Source organism: Chaetomium globosum, genomic scaffold (genome assembly GCF_000143365.1).
Source record: "Chaetomium globosum CBS 148.51 scaffold_4 genomic scaffold, whole genome shotgun sequence".
Classification (NCBI taxonomy): domain Eukaryota; kingdom Fungi; phylum Ascomycota; class Sordariomycetes; order Sordariales; family Chaetomiaceae; genus Chaetomium; species Chaetomium globosum.
In genome coordinates this window covers 1,269,190-1,289,065 of record NT_165979.1, presented here as the reverse complement: position 1 = coordinate 1,289,065, position 19,876 = coordinate 1,269,190, and the positions used below count along the sequence as shown (strand labels likewise).

The 19,876-nt window shown below is 55.5% G+C and overlaps 6 protein-coding genes across 6 annotated transcripts; 2 read left to right on the top strand and 4 right to left on the bottom strand.

The window, feature by feature from the left end:
* Positions 1–31: 31 nt before the first annotated feature.
* On the bottom strand, positions 32–4,767 carry CHGG_04113 (uncharacterized protein; the record flags this gene model as incomplete). Its single annotated transcript, XM_001223326.1, has 4 exons — positions 32–48; positions 115–876; positions 1,153–4,456; positions 4,528–4,767. 4 exons carry the CDS (start codon positions 4,765–4,767, stop codon positions 32–34), a joined length of 4,323 nt encoding a protein of 1,440 aa, XP_001223327.1.
* A 2,131-nt stretch (positions 4,768–6,898) lies between these two features.
* On the top strand, positions 6,899–9,868 carry CHGG_04112 (uncharacterized protein; the record flags this gene model as incomplete). Its single annotated transcript, XM_001223325.1, has 1 exon — positions 6,899–9,868. One exon carries the CDS (start codon positions 6,899–6,901, stop codon positions 9,866–9,868), a length of 2,970 nt encoding a protein of 989 aa, XP_001223326.1.
* Positions 9,869–10,384: 516 nt separating this feature from the next.
* On the bottom strand, positions 10,385–11,142 carry CHGG_04111 (uncharacterized protein; the record flags this gene model as incomplete). The annotated part of the gene is made up of 2 exons (XM_001223324.1): positions 10,385–10,472; positions 10,805–11,142. 2 exons carry the CDS (start codon positions 11,140–11,142, stop codon positions 10,385–10,387), a joined length of 426 nt encoding a protein of 141 aa, XP_001223325.1.
* A 425-nt stretch (positions 11,143–11,567) lies between these two features.
* Positions 11,568–13,067, bottom strand: CHGG_04110 (uncharacterized protein; the record flags this gene model as incomplete). The annotated part of the gene is made up of 1 exon (XM_001223323.1): positions 11,568–13,067. The coding sequence occupies one exon, from the start codon at positions 13,065–13,067 to the stop codon at positions 11,568–11,570; it is 1,500 nt and encodes a 499-aa protein (XP_001223324.1).
* A 1,926-nt stretch (positions 13,068–14,993) lies between these two features.
* CHGG_04109 (uncharacterized protein) lies at positions 14,994–16,117 on the top strand (the record flags this gene model as incomplete). Its single annotated transcript, XM_001223322.1, has 3 exons — positions 14,994–15,034; positions 15,112–15,164; positions 15,498–16,117. The coding sequence occupies 3 exons, from the start codon at positions 14,994–14,996 to the stop codon at positions 16,115–16,117; spliced, it is 714 nt and encodes a 237-aa protein (XP_001223323.1).
* Positions 16,118–16,594: 477 nt separating this feature from the next.
* CHGG_04108 (uncharacterized protein) lies at positions 16,595–18,134 on the bottom strand (the record flags this gene model as incomplete). The annotated part of the gene is made up of 3 exons (XM_001223321.1): positions 16,595–16,903; positions 16,985–17,380; positions 17,430–18,134. The coding sequence occupies 3 exons, from the start codon at positions 18,132–18,134 to the stop codon at positions 16,595–16,597; spliced, it is 1,410 nt and encodes a 469-aa protein (XP_001223322.1).
* Positions 18,135–19,876: the final 1,742 nt, after the last annotated feature.

The following is a 19,876-nucleotide window of genomic DNA, read 5'->3' as shown; positions in this document are numbered from 1 at the left end:
CGAGCCAGCGAGATGTTGCGGCGGAAGGCCATTAGGCCATCGACGAGGCTGAAGTTCTGGACAATACAGTTAGCACAGAGTAGAATATAATATGGGGTAGAAAAGGATGCTTACCCCGAACATGATCACGGCCTTGGTTGCTTTCAGCCATGACTGCCACTTGTCCTCCTTGAACCGCGACCCGCTTCACGCTAACCACATCGACTGGGTCTAGAGGGTATGAGGTGGGAACACGCAGGGAGATGGTGGCAGCGTCGTCATCGACTGGGTACCCGGCACTGATCTCCCGCGCGGCCTTGCTGACCTTGACGATGACTTCTTCCGTATCGTCGTCTGTTTTCTCCTGCTTCGACGACCATTCAACCACCTCGTCCAATGCGTCTGCGATGACGAGTGGCGAAAAGAACCTCTGCATCCAGGTCTGAACGGTGTTTTTGGTTTGTTTTGAAGGGCACTCAAGGTACCACATCTTGAACAAACCGGGGATGTATTTGAGGATGAGGTAGAAGAGATGGATCAACAGCCAGTTCATGTCACGCTCGGCTGGTTCTGACTCTGCAAGGTCGATGCTGTAAGAAACGATGTGCTCCGCCGTGAAGCCTTCCTTGTCGAGGTCAAGCGCCCGGGCAAGAGCATGCCCGAGAACGTCGACGAGGAAGCGAAGTAAAGGATCGAGATGCCGGCCGCTCTTGATATTGTCCGTGTAGTCGCTGCGGACTCGGAAGGAAGCTTTGCTGTAGGCATCGAACACCAGATGCCACGCCAACAAGTATGAACGGATGCTGACTGGGAACTGGGCAAGGTCTTCGTCGGTATAGTCATCGGGGTTGGGGGCGTTGAGAAGTAGCGACAGTAACTCGTCCGGCAGATTAGCGGCTATTGACGTTAGCATATCTCTCTTATCCGTCGGTGAATGATAGTTACCTTTCTTGTCTATCACAACAGAAATGTTGATATCCTCCTGTGCGGCAGGCAGAGCTTTGTGGAGCAAGCCAAATGCCGCCCTCTGTATCTCTCGGGACTCGGAAGCCACGGCTTCGTAAATATCATCAAGATCCTCAAGCTGCACGTTGGAAATCTTGCTCACGGTTCGCGCAAGGAGCGAATCAACGAGCTGGCTAGGCTGGCTTGCGGTTGACTCGCGCGGAAGACCGAGAAGCGCAATAAGTCCAGTCACTTCGGCCTCTCTATGGTTTGAGAGGGCCTCTTCAAGGTCGTCGTTGGGTTCCTCGACGGCGCGAAGCGCCCGAATCAACTTCAACGAAGCGTACAGGTATGGCAGTCGTTCCACCGGAGAATCTTCAGGGACCCTGTTCCATAGCCAAATGCAGTAGTTGATGGCTTGATCCCAGTATGAACCATACGTGTCCTTCGTGCCGGGAAGAATACGAGCGATGGCCTTGCAGATTTCAGCAGCGGGTTGGTACCCCAGCTCTTCTGGTATATTTGCCCACTTGGTAAACTGCTGAAGGGCAAGAACCTGTTTTCGGGTCTCGACCGGCACTTCACCGGCCTCATACACATCGAGGCAAAGATTGAGTAACACCAAGGACGGAAGAGCGCGAGGAAACCGATCAGAGAACGCGGGGAAGCCTGGTATCTCGCTGATGAGACGAGCACATAGCGTTGCGGTTACCTTGGACGAGACTAGCGCCTCACCAAACCCGGTAAGGAAGGCAGCCGTGATCAGGGTGGTGTTGGGCGCAGCCTTCATTACCCCCAGTTTGACGAGCCACTCCTCGAGTATGGCTGGGGTGCCACCGTGGGTTTGGACTAGAAGTTGGAGAAGGGAACTCAGACACTTGGCGGCGTAGAACGCAGGCGGGCTCAGGCCAATGCTTGCGTGGAGCATGAAGTTGATCAAGCGCTCCACCAAGGAATCACCGGACATATTCCAGTCTGCCCAGTTCCCACAGTCGGCAACGACGGCGCGGACTGCCGCTGAGCTCAGGTCGCAGAATTCTTGCACGTCCGCTTCTGTTTCCGACCCACCGCTCCACAAGCCGGCTGCTTGCCCAGCTGAAAGCTGGTCTCCAACGATGGCTTCTGTAAGACAGAGGAGGTAGACAAGCTCCAGTTGGAACTCCGGTGGTACGGAGGACAACTGAACGCCGGACGATAGAAGCTTGGCGGTGAACAGAGCCATCCTGGCGGGGATGGATCGCCCACCGCTGTCCCGACCAGGTATGGGTGTTGTGGCGTTCGGATTCCCTTGTACCAGGAAGTATGCGCCTCCCATGCTGCTCGCCAATGACAAGGATGGATTTGGAGGTCGGGCGAGGAAGCAACCAAGCTCGTTCATCCACACCGTTGAACTCGGGAAGATATCCTCTGCCGGCACAGCCCCGGATGTGAGAGCGGTCAGGGCTTGTTGGACAAGGGTGTGTACCTCAAGAGAAGCAGGGCCAGCTTCACTGAGATGGTTCTCTAGAATCCTGGCGACGTGACTTTGTCCGGTCGGTTGCTCGTTAAGCAGCGACTTTAACTTCTTCGCCTTTTCAGATAGCCCAGCATCGGAAAGCTCGGTCAATGCGAGAAGGCCAGTAACCAGCCGCACATGCAAGTCATCGTTTGCTTGAAAGAGCTCAGGCCTTTTCTTAAGGGCAAGCTCCAGTGTCACAAGAGCCGACCGGGTTGTTTCTGGAACTTCCAAGTGGGAGACAACGTCATCTGCAATAGCCGTCCAAGATTCCTTCGTTAGAGTGTCGTAGGACAAAGTGGCCTCGCAGATATCCTTGAGAGCAGGCAAGCCCCCACCCTTAGCATGCTCATTCCACGCAGTGACTAGGAATTTCTGAAGAGCGGGGAGATCCTGCGCATACGTAGCGACGGAGGGCACCCCGATGAGTACTCTGACAGCCGAAACAGCCAATGCGCGATCAGAGAGCTCAACAGCTGCCCTAACAAGCGAAGTCCAAATGCTCCCAAAGCGGTTGTCTGTGTCTCCCTGAATAGTATTCAGATCTGAGGCTAGATATGGCAAGGAGGGAGAGGCTGCGATCACCTCATACATTCCGGCCTGGCCCGGCGGATACAGAAGGGACAGCAAGTTGTTGTCGGCACACAAGCGAGAGCAATGCCTGAATGCGGACTGGATGACAGCGGCAGCTCCATAAGGCTTGAAGTTCCTCCTAGTCAACAGGCCAAGGGCACCGTGTAAGATTTCCGTCGAAGCTGCCGTGACCGCAGCGGATAGCGGCAGGCTGTTATCCCCCTCTCGGGACAGGGCGTTAGCCACTAATGCAAACCAGCGTTCGCCTTCGGAAGAAATGGCAGCTTGCGACTTCTGATACCCTTCAGACACCTCGGGCAGAGCGTTGGACATGCGAGAAAGAACAGCGGTACCCAGCTTTTGCCATTCCTCTGCCAATGCTCCGCGTGTGTTTTCGTCAGGATGTTGGGACACTATCGCCCAAGCCTCTGATAGAGGTTCGGGCCGCTGGGGAGATGGTACGGAAGACTCGGCCGTGGGATGAAGGTACTGCCGTGTGATGTTGGACAGGTTCTCCTCCAGGAAACCTGATGGTAAAGGCGATTGACGGAGGAAGATCTCGAACACCTGGGCATAGGATTGGAAGGCTTGGTATCGGCCCAAACGAGTCTCAAGCCTGTCCGCAATCCCTCTCCGCATAGAGCTGAGGAAGCTCGACACGGCCTCTAGGGAAGGCGTGCTCTCCGGAAAGACCCGGAGAAGGCGCTCCAACGACTGCCAGTACTTTTCCGCACCGCCTTGGGAGCCCTGAGCGACGAATTGCTGCATACGCTGTAAAGGATGCTTCTGGGTGCCCCAAACTTGGGGAAACCGCTTTGTCAAGGCCGTCAAGACGTCGAGAAGCTCGGTTGCGGACCCGGGCTGGCTGCTCTTCATGCTGTCCGCAACGAGCGCCTTCCCAATCGATTGTAATCGGGGTTGCAGGATTTCGGGCTTGACCTCGAGCAGTGCGCGAAGTAATTGATAGAACGCTCTCCGAACAAACCCGTCATCTGCTTTCGGCAAGGTCCAAAGAGCATCTACCTGCAAATAATCGGCCAAACCGCTCTGGAGCAAGTCGATGTCTCCCTTTCTTATTAGATGCAAAGCCAAGTAGAGGCTGGCACTAACGGCCCGGTAGTATTTGGCGTCAGAGTCTTGCTTCGTGGTCGACCTTTCGTCGCTTAGCGTGTCTGGGGTCTCTTTAATGACCTCGATTGCGAATTCGAGGGCCCGGGTTTGCACGGCCTTCCAAAATGCTTCCTCTTTCTCCTTTGTTTGTAGGAAAGGACCCAATGCGTCGGTGGCAGCACGTAGAACACGCTTATCTCTATCGAAGGTCCCAGCAAGCCATGGGCCCACGAAGGCCGGCAGTTTCTTGGCCATGCGCTTCTTCGCCGCATTCAGGAGTTGGAAAAGTAGCTGGTGGGAAAGTTCTCTTACTCTGGCAGAGTCGTCGATCGATAGCCGGGGGTAGAGCTCAATCTAGACAATGGTTAGGGACGTGTTGGTAAAAAAGGGGGTTAGATTTAACAACGAACATATGCATCTATTACCGACTCCTCAACAGCTTGCCCAGCGTCTGGCCCAAGACTCTGAACGTAGGAAAGGATGTCTTGCAATGCCTTCTCTTTTGTGGTGCTAGCCTTCTTCGAAAGATTCTTGAACGGTACCACGACCTCCTGTGGTATGGCAGAAAAGTCTGGAGGCGGGGCTAGGTATGAGAGGGTTGTCGACGAGGTTGAGAAGCCGCCGAAGCGACCACCCGCAGCTTTACTCTTGTCGGGAAATGCCATTGTCGTAAATTAAAGGATCGGACGATCAGAGAGGTATGTCGAGAGGCAGCAGGGAAGGCCACGCCAAAGGGTTCTGTTGACGGGTCGTGCTGGTCAGTATGTTGGGATATGTCTGAAGCGAGAGGAGCGTACGGGTAGAAACAAGGCACAGAAGAACGGAACGGTCAGGGCCTACTTTTATAGGTCTATAGTTCTTGCGCGACCCGTGATACACATTGACAAGGTCCTAACTTGGTGCATGTGGAATGCTAGACGCCTGGTGCGGGTTTCTGAGGGTGTCGATAAACAATTGAGATGACGTTGGTAATGCACCTTAATAGCAGGGAAGCATTTGCTCGGAAACGTAGAGGTTGAGCAACCACAGCCTGCTGCAAGTCAAGTATCGCAGGGGAGGTCAGCTCTGATAGCCTCGTCCTTCTAACGGGCCCGGCCGGCGTGACTGATGCGGCAACAACATTTTGGCGGGGTCGCAACGTCCAAGCTCAGCAAAAGTACCGATGTACATATGAGCACGTGATGTGGGGCAGCAAGGCCAGACAACGTGTAAGTTACATTTTGGTACACTCTTACATTGTGAATTATGGCCTTAATTACGCGGCATGAATCTGTTTGCAATCCCCAACCTAAATGCTTCTAAGTTGCCTGAATCAATGCTCAAGTAAGGTACCTAGGTAGCCAGGTAGGTAGTCATTTAACCTGTTCCTAAAGAACCACTTAAATAACATTTAGTATCCCTGGGGATTTGCTGGGCAGTTGAGCAGCATGCCAACCGCAGGATCTTGGGCTGCCGTGCAAGCTTCACGACGACCAGCAGTTGCAGTGAGTTCCAGACATACGAGGTCAAAATCGAGGAGATAAGTCCGAGCATAAAAAGAAAGGAATAAAAAACATGGAAGGAAGCATATTTTTTACTTATTCCATTTGTACAGTCTATATGGAGTTGGGGTCGAAGAAACTTCTTCGTTCCGACACAGGTTGTCCAGCCGTTTCTCTTCGGACTGTGCTGGCCGTCTCTCTGAGGGAGGGGGTTGAAAGCTCTTCTTGGCAATCGTGAAAAATGACATCATAGGTGGGGCTGCTCTTCCCAACCCCTGGCGAGCACCAAGACCACCCCTGGCTTGGACGGGAGAGTCGCCTGCCCTCGCTGTGGTTGATCCCGAGACTCAATCCCAGGAATATCATGCGGGGAAATGCTTCGTTCTTGTGTAGGCTCCTTGGCTAGAAAGGAATTGCATTGATACTGATGGTGAAGCCGGGCACAGCTTGCTTAGGGGCTCTGTTGTTTGGAGTCCTGCGCCCTGGGTACTGTACTCGGCTTGCCCACAACGTGTGCACCTGCTGTCGTTTGTTTCGGCCGGGGACCTCGGTACCTAGGGGGGGTTGGAAAGTTTCAATGTCGGCGGCTATTTCGAGGCTACTCGATAAACGGATAAAATAAGCCGTCAATCTCCTCCTCCTCCCACTGTTTGGACACGTTGTGACCGACGAGCTGACATCCGAAACGATGCCATCGTGAGTGAACCCCCGCCGAAAGTTCAAGGGTCGCTGCGTCCCCCGCAGCCTTCCTGGCAACTGCCTGCGACGTCAGTGGCTGAGTGCCCACAAAGGGTCCACATGTGTAGGGTCTTCCAGGCCGATTAGCCGCAACCGTCGAATCACAGCCAACCAGCCGGGAAAAGCGGCCTACCGGTTGGCTCAAAAGGGAGACCCCACTGGCTGCACGGAGGGTCGATCATCTCCAGGCAAAGTCTCCCGACCTGGAAGTCGCACGATCGCTGGCCCTTGAGGCGCACCAGGTCAATCACTCGAAACGCGCAGTTATTACCTCGGCCCTTCCCGCCCGTCTTCCTTCCTTCTTCCCGCAACCTATTCTACAACACCATCGTTTTTTCGTGATCATTGAAGCCACTTCCGTTCGATATCCGATTCCCTCCATGACATCAGCCTTGGCCAATAGCGGCACTTTCGCATGTAAGTCGACTACTGGTTCCCACGTGTCGGTGAAACTTGACCATGTCATTCTTGCATACCCTTCTCTTCGCCCCTCGCATCGACTAACGATGATGCAAGAACATTAGATAGCCACCGCTCGCCAAGAGCATGTCACTGATACCCTGACCCGTCCATCACCATGTCGTTGTCAGTTGCTTCTACTTTCGCCCGCCGGGGCCGACCCACCAAAACCATTCACCCAGCGGCTCTCGGCTCGCTTAGCACCGCCGCCCCCCACCACTGCCAGCAGACCAGGGGCTACAAGTTTGGTCGATTGGCCTCATACTTGGAATCCTACATTCGCCCAGACATTTACACCCGCCATCATTCCAACGCACAAAAGTACTGCGAAAATCTCTATCGACGGCGAGCGTTGGCCAAGCATGCTTTGGCCGAGGATGCCAAAACGACACTAAAACGGGCCCTCCACACCTACTGGGCTCTGGACCGGAGGGCTCGCCATGCCACAGGGCGGTGTCTTAACACAGACGCTGCTCCAAGGCAAACCCCGGATAACCCAAACGGCGTTCGTCCGGGCCAAAACATCGAAGATGCCGAGAGGGCACCTCTGGAACATCTACTATTCGGTGACAGGCAAGGACAGTCAACAAAGAAAAATGGCCGCCCGAGCCAGCGGAAAGCCGATGGGGACTATGTCATTGACCCCATCACCAACCGCAGGGTACCCAACAAGTCTTCAAAGTCACCCATCGTCAACCACTACGGCACACCTCCTTCCCTGCTAGACGCACTCGGCGGAAAGAACAAGGATGTCCGTTGGCACCGGAATGACACCATTGCTTCGACATCCGCCCCCAAGTATTCAGATTTGCACCGCTACACTGCGGTGAGATACCAAGAACCCGATGGCAAGCCGTTGGATGAGCAGCAGGTCCCGAAACCTGCGGACCTGGCCAAGTACGGTCCTATCCGGGCCCACGAGCCAGACGGAAAATACAAGCTCGAATCCGAATCTCCCGCAAACCCGGAAGAGCTGGGCAAGTACGGTGCCGTCAGAGCCCACGAGCCGGATGGCAAGTACAAAGACGTGCCTGAGTCTCTCGTGGAGTCACAGGAGCTTGACAAGTACGGCGCCGTGAGAACTCACGAACCCGACGGCAAATACAAGCTCGCGCCTGAGACTCCGGTCAGCCAAAAGGAGCTAGACAAGTACGGGGCTGTCCGCAGTCACGAGCCGGACGGCAGGTACAAAGCTGAGGCCGGCGAGGCAACCTCTTCTGCGAACTCAGAGGAATTGGACAAGTATGGTGCTTTTAAGTCGCATGAGCCAGATGGTGCCTACAAGTTGGAGCCTGAGCCTACGCTCACCCAGGAAGAGCGCGGCAAGTATGGAGCCTTCCGCAGCCATGAGCCGGACGGCAAGTACAAACTCGAGTCGGAGGCTCCAGCGACCACGCGAGAGTCGAAGCGGTACGAGGCCGTTCGCAGCTACGAACCGGAAATCAAGTTTGCGGCCGAATACACCGACACCCCCGACGCGGCAGAGCTGGCGGCGTACAGCAAGCCCATCCTTGCTCATGAGCCAGATGGTATGTACGCTGCGAATCACGTTGAATCCGAGTACGACGCCGAAGAACTGGCCAAGTACCGCAAGCCCTTCTTCTCCCACGAGCCTGATGGCAAATACGCTGCGTCCTACGTGAAGCCGCAGTACGACAATGCGGAACTGTCGCAGTATACGGCGTTCCGCAGCCATGAGCCTGATGGCAAGTACGCCGCCAGCTATGCCAAGGAGGAGTACGATTCGAGTGAGCTGGCTACCTACGGAGCTTTCCGGAGCCACGAACCCGATGGCAAATACGCTGTCAGTTACGTCGAGGAGAAGCCTGATGCGAACGAGTTGGCGACCTACAAGGCATACCGAAGCCACGAACCCGATGGAAAGTACGCTGCCAGTTATGTCAAGGAAAAGCCCGACTCGGATGAGCTGGCCACTTACGGTGCATTCCGAAGCCACGAGCCCGACGGCAAATACGCCGCCAGCAACGCCGCTCCCGCGAAGCCGGCTGACGCCCAAAAGTATCAGGCGTTTCGCAGTCATGAGCCCGACGGCAAGTATGCCGCGGAAGCACAGGCCTCCGAGGCCCAAGATCTCGCTAACCACGAGGCTTTCACTTACGAGGATGCGGAGACTCGACCGCTCCCACAACAGGATCAGCCCAACGAGGAGCAGGAAAAATCGCCATATCGCAAGAAGGTTGAGGAACTGATGGCTCGGGCTGCTGCCGAGTCAAATGTTTCAGGTGTCTCCGGCCGGAGTTCACCGCCGGCCGATAGCAACAACGGCCGTAGTCAAGAGCCCGCAGCCCTAACAGGCAATTACGTACGTGACTTCCCCGAGGACTTCTCCAAATCCTGGCCGGCCGGTACATCGGAAGCCACTTCATCTCTTCTCTCCCCGGAGCAAAAGACGTCCGACGGGGCCGTCCAGCCCGCATTGGAGCGCTTTGGCAAAGAAACCGGCGATTCTTCCTCCAAACCCGCTAACTCCGCCGTACCAGCGCTCTACAAGATCCTAGTCTACGACCCCACCATGCAATGCGTCGAGGCTGCCGAAATGACGTCTACCGTCCCGGACAGCACCGCGGCGCTGACCCCGGCCGAGGTCCTCCTCCGCATCTCCAACCCCGCCAAATTCTTCCCCCACTTCGCACCCCTCCAAGCCCAGGGCTTCGAGATTGTTGCCGGCAGCGGCGACGTGCTCATCTTCCGCAAGGTCCACGACGGGACCACGACCGCACCGAACGCGACGGTCAACCGCATTGACATGACGGGCGGGCAGCCCAACGGCGACTACAGCGTTGCGGCCGGCCGCTTCGCCAGCCCCACGGGCTTTGTCAACTACGACTTGCCCCCTGCCGCGGGACGGCAGCGGGCGGTGGCTCGCGAGCAGGAGGAGGCGGCTGATGCTGCCTCCAAGAAGGAGCGTGCTGCTGCCGGCGACGTGCACAAGAAGGGGAAGCGCAGCCTGCCGAAGAAGGTTGCTATCGGGGCCGCCTGCCTGACCGGCAGCGCGTACTCGGTTGGGGTGGTGAGCGAGTACTTTAAGAAGGGGGGTGTTGATGGTAAGGGGCCCAAGGGTCTCTGAGCTGGGCTGGGGGTTGTGGGTTTGGAGGGGACCAGGGTTCTGGCCCTAACAATGCTGGTGTTTTCTGCTTGTTGAGTTTTGCTGGTTTGCTTTGGAGTTTTTCTTTTTTCGGCTGGCGCACACAAGGCACCATGGAGCATTCGGCTTGGAACTTGACATGACCCGGAGCTTTGCGGTTTTTTTCCTTTGTTGGGACGGAAGGGCATTCTGGCGTCACACGTTCGCTTACACATGACGGGCCGGATCAGACTGCACATACATACCACGGGTACCACGGGTTTGGGAGGGTTTGCGTTTTAGGTCGTTGGGTTCGCGTTGCTTTAGAGAGTGTATATCAACTGGCTGTGCGTTGCTCTCAACCATTTTTGTCCGCCCCTGTGATGCTGTCCCGTGGTGGGGACTCCCGTGATGACGAGCTTCAACAATGCAAATACTAAGCATCGCTCAAGACCAACCGCTCTCAAGATCGACTTCAAGACTCGGGCATGTCGTGTCTCTCATTTCGCGTGTGATATTCTAAAGATTGTAAGCGCGTTCCTCGCGGTCCTTAACCTGGAACCCATAATGCTCCTTCATATCCATGCTCCAACCGGTAAACGTGACACTGCCACCGTAACAAAAGGAAACGTCGTCATGTCGTTGCGTATGCCGAAGGCACTCACTCATCTAACGAGTGTGTCATAAAAAAGAACGTCAAAAACGAGAGACAACGAAACCACAACGCCCTCGATGAGACCATCAGATATACCACCCCCCAAAGCCAGTGATACAGGAAGGACAACAGAGAGCAACAAATAAACTCTAGAAAATAATACAAGAAAACCCGAAACGAAAAGTAGCCCAAAAGATAACCACCACAAAAAAAAAAAAAGACTACAAAGATAAAATCGAAGAAAAGTAAACAGAAAACATCTCCCCCCACCAAACCTCGCTCACTAAACCTCGCTAAACCCACCGCCCTCCTTCCCCGCCCCGCCGCCCATGCACTGCCGCTTGAGCAGGTCGTGCTTGTACTCCTGGGCGCTCCAGCTCTGGCGGCGGTCGAGGGCGGGCTTCCAGGCGCCGGTGTGCGACATGGCGCGCTCGGTGCCGCTGTCCTCGGCGGTGGTGTCTTGGTTGGTGGCGGTGGGGTTGTTGTTGGTGGTGGTGGCGGTGGGATGGGGGTGGTGGTGGTGGTGGTGGTGGTGTTTGGGGGAGGAAAGGAGGGATGCGGCGAGGTCGGCGATGGCGTCGCCTGGCGCGGGTTGTTTGATGGTTTCGGTGGGGTTGGACATTGTGTGTAAGGTACCTCGGTGGTGTTTTCTTGTGGGGGTAATTGAGGTGGTGATGGCTGGCGTGGTGTTTTAGTGGAGTTCCACTGAAAGCGCCTTGTAAGAGAGAGACCCAATTAGTGGTAGTATAGGTAGTGTGAATGTGTGTTTCGTGGCAGAGGAGTAGTTAAAGGATGAAGAAGTTGTGGAACTAAATATGCCTTGGGGGGAAAAAGGCGGGTGGGAATAAAAATAAGAGAACCAGAGTTTCGTCGCCTGACGATTCTCGATCTCATCGTGCATGATCGTTCCCTCCTTCTGCTGGTTTGGGTTGGTGATGTCGAGGTGGGGCAAGCTTATCCAGCTTATCGCTAAAGTGCCAAGACTGTCGCGATCGTCCTCACGATCGCCGCCGCCTGTTTCCGACACCCTTCGTCAACTCAACGGTGTCATTGCGTAGCATCCCGCTGCGTGTTCTCCGAAACATCGCCTTGCCACCCCGGTTTCCCTCGCCCCGGCGTACTCGCCCTCGACACATTCCCACTCAGCCTAGACCTTGGCGATGGCTTGGGTAATTGCGCGCTCAGTCTCCCCGGCGCCAATGGACTCCTCGGACTCCTCTGCATCCTCCAAAAGCTGCGTCCGCCCGGGCTAGCGGAGCTCGGTGAAGGCCGTCCCATCGCGCGCGGAGTTGGTATCTTCAACCTTCCCAATGCTGCTGCCGGGTCGTTAACCTTCTCGCCAAACGACTCCCGCACTGTTCTTCTCGCCGAACGCGCCGACATCATCGACCGCGGTGAGGTCAGCGGCGGCTGCAGAGACGAGCCTTTCTGCCACAGTTTTTGATGCACCCATGTCTTAGCCGGGAGTTGGACCACAACGTCGCCTTCGAGCTCGGCGGGGTTCGGGGTGCTGCCGATCGCCGGAGGCCCAGCATACAGCTCCGACGCCGGGCTGATCATCGACTGTGGCACGCCGGATTCGCCTCGCTTGTGCCGATGGGACCCCTGCTCCAAGCTCGTCTCGTCACCATACGTTGTTGAGCGCGACCCTTGCCGCTTTGCGACTCTTTTCTTATACCGCCGAACAAGAAGGAATGCGGCCACCCAGAGGCCGATACCGGCGACAACTGTCACCACGACGATAACGACGATGCTCGTAGTCCGGTCCAGTGACCCGATTCCCCCATCTGAAGCGCTCCCGGCAGTGTTTGCGGGAGCAAGGCTAGTCGTTGGATCCAGCGGGTCAAAAATATGGGTGAAGCCACCTATTGACCCGGGCGAGCCCTGGGTATCTGGGCCAACCGTCGTGGACGTTTCGGTCTCCCCGTCCTCCAGCGCCGGCCGCTTTCCCGGTGTCGCGGTCGTTCCTGTGGCGGGACCAGTGGTGGTAGTCGACCCCATACCGGGGGGGCTTGTCTTTTCAGAGTCTGTCCTGGCGAGTTTGAGGCCTGGCGTGAGGGGATGGGTTTCAAGCTTGGTCAGGTCTGCCTCCACCCATCGAATCTGAATTGCTGGTCCGACCGTTGCAAGAGCGCCAGGCGTCATAGCAGGACTCGCGAAACCCCATACACCACCACGGAAGTCAGTAAGGTCTGTTGTGCAGGTCAATCCGCTGGGAACGCAATACACGGCCGTTTCTCCAGGCGCGATAGCGGGGAATCCCTCGTCCGTCCGGGTTTTGGTGATGCCGCAGTTTGGGCCGACAACGAAACCTTGAGGGCAGATGGCAGGGGAGTAGTAATGAAAGCCGGCTCCGGCGATGTTGGTCCTCCACGAGGGTGGGTCGCAAGACGCTGGGCCCGTTGTCGGAAAAGGCGGGTACTGAGAGAACGACCTGGTGGTCGTCAGGAGCCAGGAAGTGGGACAGGGAGGCGTAAATACGGATGTTAGCGCAGCTAGCGGTGTTGTGCCGCCGTACGCTGCAGTTGGAGCTGACATCGAGCCCATGTGGCGTCGACGGACATCCCCGTCAGCCAGTTGGGGCCGGTAAAGAAAGACGCGGTCGGGAATCGCATCGTTCCAGGACCGCGATGGACGACCGGCGATCTACCTTTAAACATGTTGCATTCGAACGGTAACACAGCCATGGGGATCTGAGAATGCCATTCCTCCCTGTTCTGCCGCAGTTCACGCTCATCCTTCCTCTGGGGAGAGGCAAAGCACTATGCACAAAGATGACATCCGGGACGGGCGCTATCCCGGACGGCGGGAGCAAGGCGGAATCTCGGTCGAGACTTGCCTGGGTGCCCAGGATCGCCCGGGCCGCTGAAACCAGCAGATAGCTGGTCCCTGCATGGCCGGCCCATCAGTTGGTGCCTGCAGACCCGAAGAGCCTCGTGAAGGAAGCATATGCGGCACAGTTGTATCACGACATCCACATGCCAAAAACAGCACAGCTTCCCAACCCCACCATTTCATCCAACGGCCCCCACCCCCGCACCTCAACACCGAAGCCTCCTTCATGTCGACCAACACCAACAGCTCCAGCAGGTCCATGAGACATTCATCTGGTGACGCGCGAATAATTAACCTGTACCTGCCACAATCACGTTGCCGGCATGCCGCGGCACCCTGCCAAGAGGGACAGGGAGACGATACTCAAAGTTGGCCAGCTATCCAATGCCATCTAACTTTGCAGCAACCCCGCCGCGTCCTTCGGTCAACCGCCTGCCCAATTTTCCATAACTTATTAAGAGCAAGCTGACCCCAGGCCCAGCACGCTCAGGTACGGAGTTAATGGAGTCCCGTCGCAGCTGGACTTTTCCCGTTCTCTCTCCACGCATGAGGACCCAGAACCCTTCAGCCCCCCGGCTTCCTAGCCCCCCGCTCTCGCCGCCACATGTCTGCTAGTGTAGGCGTGGAAAAACCATCTGAGTTTCAGGTCCCAACAACCAACCACGGCTGCCAAAAGAGAAGCAGGACAAACGTGGGCTTGGCGACTGTCAGCGTGCGGCTGTGATGCCAGGCACACGAACCAGGAGTGGGCTGAGCATCCTGGTCTTGGCGCGCCGCTCCAGAAGAACGTCACCCACACACCACCCAACCAACCCACACACACGCATGCCCTCACACACTCCTATCCCCTCACACACAAATTCTGACGGGCGGCGTCCCAATTGGAATCCGAGTGTTAAAAGTGCCGGGCCTGAACCCATCCGGCGGCGCGCGTCTGACGTTGCCAGACAACTTTGGAAAGTGATATAATGAGGCATAGTGCATCGCCTGGATACCGGTTTGTCAACGAACTGGAACCCAAACTCTGGGCATTTCCAATTCAGTCCGTTTAAGTTAGGTGGTGAGCGTGAGCTCCAAAAGTTGGCCGCGCGGCTGGCACGGACAACAGACTGCGCCGGATGTGATATCGTAGCTATTCCCAGAACGGTAAACAATCTGCGCCGAATGCGTTGTGGAATTGCTACCAAGTATTTCCAGAACGATAAACCAAAGACATCTTGGCCCATCCACCGAAGCGAAGGCTTCATCGAGGACCAACTCTGGCCCCTCATTGCCCGCATCGAATGTCCCCTCGTCGTTGGCAGAGGGGTTTTGAACTTGATGCAGGTTGTTTCAAAGGTTTCATTATCACAACTGTTCGCTTCTAATATCATGGGAACTTCACTCGAAGTGCGAAGAGACAGGTGGGAGACTTCGGGAAAGACCTCAATCCAGATAGATAACCCTAACCCTGGCAGCAATCACATGCCGAGGCAATCGATTAAGCGGTGCAAAGTGGGCCTGTGATCTGCATGCAACTCAACCTCAAATTCGTATCGCAACCTCCTCGCGAGCTTTGAGGGAAGCTTGATCTCGTCTCTTTCCGGCATCAATTCCATCGGTCAGACGCCCTTGCTCCCCATCCTCGCTCGAATCAAAATGGGCCCTAAGCCAGGTCAAAAGACGGTGCTTATCACCGGGTGTGTTTCCGATTCCATCCCATCTGTCAGATTCGTAATTTTCAATACAATACACATACTGACCCCCCTTCCCTCAGTTGCACCCCGGGCGGTATTGGCCATGCGCTGTGCATGGAGTTTCATGCCAAAGGTATGCCACCTAGTTACAAGCTTCTCGATGCTGTCTCACTGACATTCCCCAGGGGTTCACGTCATCGCGACGGCCCGCAACCCGGCTGGTGCTCTCCGAGGATGGCTACCCTTCGGGCATGACCACCCCTTGCCCTAGACGTCCACCAAAGAAGGACAGCATCAGGGGCCTGCCACGGCGAGGTCTCCAAACTAACAGGCGGCAAGCTCGACATCTTCGTCAACAATGCGTTGGTGCCCCCCTACACCCCCATCCCCACCACCCCCCAGGTACTAAAAACCAAAACTAACCCCCCCCCCCCCCCCCCCAGCGGCCGCACGCACACGCACCCAGCCACGGATCTCTCCATCCCCGACGTGCGCGAAACCTTCGAGACCAACGTGTTCGGGGTGATGGCGATGTGCGCGGCCTTCTCGGACCTTCTCATCACCTCGCGCGGGCTCATCATCAACATCGCCTCGCTGGCGGCCATCACGCCCTACGTGTTCGGGTCGGCCTACTGCGCGACCAAGGGCGCCGTCACGGCCTACTCGCGCACGCTGCGGCTGGAGCTGAAGCCGTTTGGCGTAAGGGTCATGGTGGCGATGACGGGGACGGTGAGGAGTCAGATTGCGAGTCGCGTGCATAGGACGCTGCCCGAGGGGAGTATCTACGAGAGGGTGAGGGGGCTGTTTGAGAAGAGGTTGACCTTCTCGCAGAATAATGCTACGGTGGATACGGCGGAGTATGCACGGAAGTTGGTGGCCAATGCCCTCGCGCCCGAGTGGCCGTTGGTGTTGCGCGCGTGGTTTGGGAGGGCAGATTGGTTCTGGGCTGGGGGGTGGTCGACTAAGGCGTGGTTTGCGACGTGGTTTGGGGAGTGGTTGTTGGATGTGGTGCTGTATCGGATGATTGGGATGAAGCAGTTGGAGGGGGTGTTGAAGGAGGAGGAGAGGAGGAAGAAGTTGGCGTAAGGGGGGGTGAGGTCTGCTGGGGCTGGTTCATGATAGCATCGTTAATGTAAGGGTGTTGTTCCTGTTACTAGTGTGCTGTCCGTATGTTGTTATAGTGTTTTTAGTTTGATTACGTGTGACATATGAAAAGACACCGAAAACACCAACTTCCCCTCCCCCTCCATCAGACTCGGGTCAGATGTTCCTTTGGGCGTCACGCTCCCCTCTAGTAGGGCCACGGCCCGGGTCACTGGTCTCTGGTAGGCAAGAGGTAAAATAGAGCACGAAATTGATAGGGATCATTGATGCATTTTTGAAGAAAATCCAGTATTGGAAGAGAAATTGAACGCGGAGGCAGCAAGGCCAACGGCAAAAAGAGTTATATGATCAAGGCCAGGCCTCAAATCCAGGTGTATCAGGTACATTACATGATTAGCCCACAGAATATAGACTACAAGGCTCCGCTGCACTATCAACCCCTCAACGATAAGGGATCAGCTAAGTTTGCCTATTATTAAAAGACGGCAAGTCTTCTTCGGCAATGAATTGTGCCGAATAATTGTACGTCTGCGGTGGCGGCTCGGGGTACGTCGAGTTGTCAGGCCGCGCAGGCTGCTGCAGAAACACGGGCTGCATCCTGCTGACGGGAGCCCAGGTTGGCTCCGGCTCACCAACGTCCATCCCGCCGCCGCCGCCCCCAGAGGCGGGAGCAGCAGCTGGCCGGAACGAGAAGCCCTCAAAAGTGACGACGCCGTTGGCCTTGACTTTGGTCCAGAGCGAAGGGATGGTTTGGTCCGGGGCCATTACCTAAATGGTACCGTTTTCACCATTCTCCGCCGCGGCCGGCGTAGCAACTTCGTTGCTCGCAGTCAAGGAAGGGTCGATAACAAGATGCGCTCCATCGGGACCGAATGCTGCAAACCCGGTGGTCGACAGGTTGGTCAATCGGAGGGACTCGGTCTGCTGCTTGCGTAGGGTCTCTTGGTAGGTGGCGGGATAGATGAAGCAGGGTTTCCCCCGGCTCGTCATGGCTGCCCAGTTGCGGCCCTCGAGGCACATGGCCTCAACATCGACGATATCGAGGTCCTGGCCATCCTCGCGGACCACCAAGACGTCGCCGTCTATTTTGAGGACGGCCTCTTGAATTTCGGTCTCAGAGAGTGGTGGATTCACCTGTGGGATTTTGAGCATCAACTCAGAGGCGCGGGCATTGGCTCTTGTCGCCGGGCAGGCAATCCCAGCGGCTTTTGTTGGTCTCCAGCGGCGGGTTCGGGAGGCGGTAAACTCTCAGAGGATGGTTAACCTTTTCGGATAACGGGCTAATAGCGCCCACCTTCACCTCGGCGGGTATATGAAAGCCGCGAATCGGGTGAAGGTGGTCGACCACGGTAGACACAAAGGCACCCTCGCGCGGCCGCCGGCTTTCCGTTGCAGCGCAGCGGATCACGACACCTCGAATAGGCGCGGCGACGGCATCCATGGAGAATTGATCCGCGTAAGCGTACATTTCTGGGGTGAATTTATGGGCATACCAGACGAAAAATTCCAGGATGTCCTTGAAGTCGGCCATGGTCATGCCTTCGGCAACGCCAGTGGCCGGGTTCACACGGACGGCGGCGATGCTACCAGTCCAAGGAAAACGCGGAGAGGGTAGCTCCCAATTTTCATTGAAGCACCACTGGAGCGTCATGTTGAGAGGCAAAATGCAGGCCCTCGAGACGATCTTCAGGTCGAAGGGGAGGCGGCGCCCGGTGAGTGGGTTGGCGGTGACTGTGAAGATCACCACCGGCGATGCCGACGGTTCCACGGGCATCATGCGTATCGCCGTTTCTGCCCCCGCCTCCCACTGGTTGGCGTCAAGGTAGATGACCTTCGGCCTCTGTTCCTCCGTCGAGAAGAGGACGGCCCGAACTTGGTTTGGGATATCGGGATCCTTCGTCGTCTTGAACTTGTGGCAGAGTTTCCGGTGGCGGTGATGGGATTCTTGGGCACAGCGCTCGGAACAGTAGAGGATGGCGCGGCATTGGGCGCAAGCCATGAGAAGCAATCCTGGTCGTTCCTCTGTGAGGCAGTTCGCACAATGTTTCTCCTCTGGTCGCTGGAGAGAGGGAGCTTTGCTTAAGGTACTGCCGTCATCCTTGAGAGGGATAAGCTTAGATATCTTTGCCGCTCATCGCTGCGATGGGGATCCTGGAGCCGTTCTAGAAAGTGGAGGATGCTGTAGTTGAGACCTGGGGGGACAAACGGCGTCAGCAATCTGATCAGTCGAGATTCTGGATAACCTCAGGGAGGATTATACGTACAATCTGGCGAGGCTGATGGTCACTTTCCCCAAAATGTAAAGGGAACGCTGATAATTCTGCTCCGCTACGATGGCCTGAGATGGGTTGGTTACCGTCTGGTAAGTGAAAGAGATGAGGAAATTTGAAAGTGTGGCTTCTTATTTATTTGTGAGCAGTCTCACCGTGGCAACACAGTGAATACTACGAGCCCAGGACAAATGTTCCTCCACCCTGAAGTTGAGGAAGTTAAGATGAAAGGCAAGCACCTCGTAGTGCCTAAACAATGAAAATATTGAGAATTCTAGGGCTGAACTGGTGGACATCGATTCTGTTCATTTCCATGATTACAACTTTACAGTGATGGATACATAAGGTAGCCACTGGCAATATCGAGTGAGGCAGTCTCAACCACCAACCTTCCCCTTTGGCCCCGACCTGTGTCCGCTCAACGAACAATGACATGTGAGTCGAGGAAATATCTATTGCGACCAACCATTAACTCAAAAGAAGGTGGACATAAGTGGAATGGCTTGGAATGTCCGAACACTTTGAACAACTAATTTGCTATGTAGGTTACAAGCAATGACTGCTATGGTGTAGGAGAATTGAGAGCGACTTATAAAAGAAAGCAGAGAAAAGTGGCTGTATGGGCATGGGTCATGGCTGCTGCCAGCGTCAAGGCCTCATGAAAAACCCACACTTGATGAAGAGAACCTGGAAACTTTTAAGCTCGAACAGTGGAAAATTGGGAGCAGACAGCCCTCTGCAGTCCAACACCTCGGGAACACATTAGTTCTTCTCCAGGATTTGCCGATCTGCTTTGTTCCGGGTTCTCTTAGCAAATCTGAAGTCATTGGGAAGTAGTGCGTTCTGGTCGATGCTGAATAGATCATACCCAGGATCTGCTTTGTGGTCTGAGAAAAACAAAAGAGATCTTTTGTACTTCATACCTATTCATGTATCCAAAGATACGTGTACAAATAATAGAGTAATGAAAGTGGAGTGAAACAAACAAACAAGGAATCGGGCAGAAGAAGATAGAAGAGAAGGAAAATAAGTCGAATAAAGCACTCAAGTGCGGAGTATTTCACCCCAGGACGGGTACACTGGGTTGGGTTGCGGTTGGTGAGTGTTGTTTATGACTGGAACGGCCAAGCTTATTGGGGCTTTGAAATCATAGAAGGGAAAGCATAGGTCAATCGAGAGTTTCAAAGTGCAAATAATATGGTGCGACAAGAAATTATTTGGGAAGAAAATGATAATCGTGCCCTGTTTAACCACAGTATCTACATGCATGTATGTACTTTTGTGACTGATGATGGTTTGGCTCTGTTTCTATTTTGCTTGAGGTGGGGTCCAGAGAAGCAAACCTGGAAGCCTTTGGCATGCCACGACGCGACAGGTATTGAGCCTTGTTGAGAGGAAAAAACGGGTGTGGGATCTGGGAGCTAAGTTAGCTGGTTATGCCCACTCGTTATTGATGCAGCGGAAGAAGTGC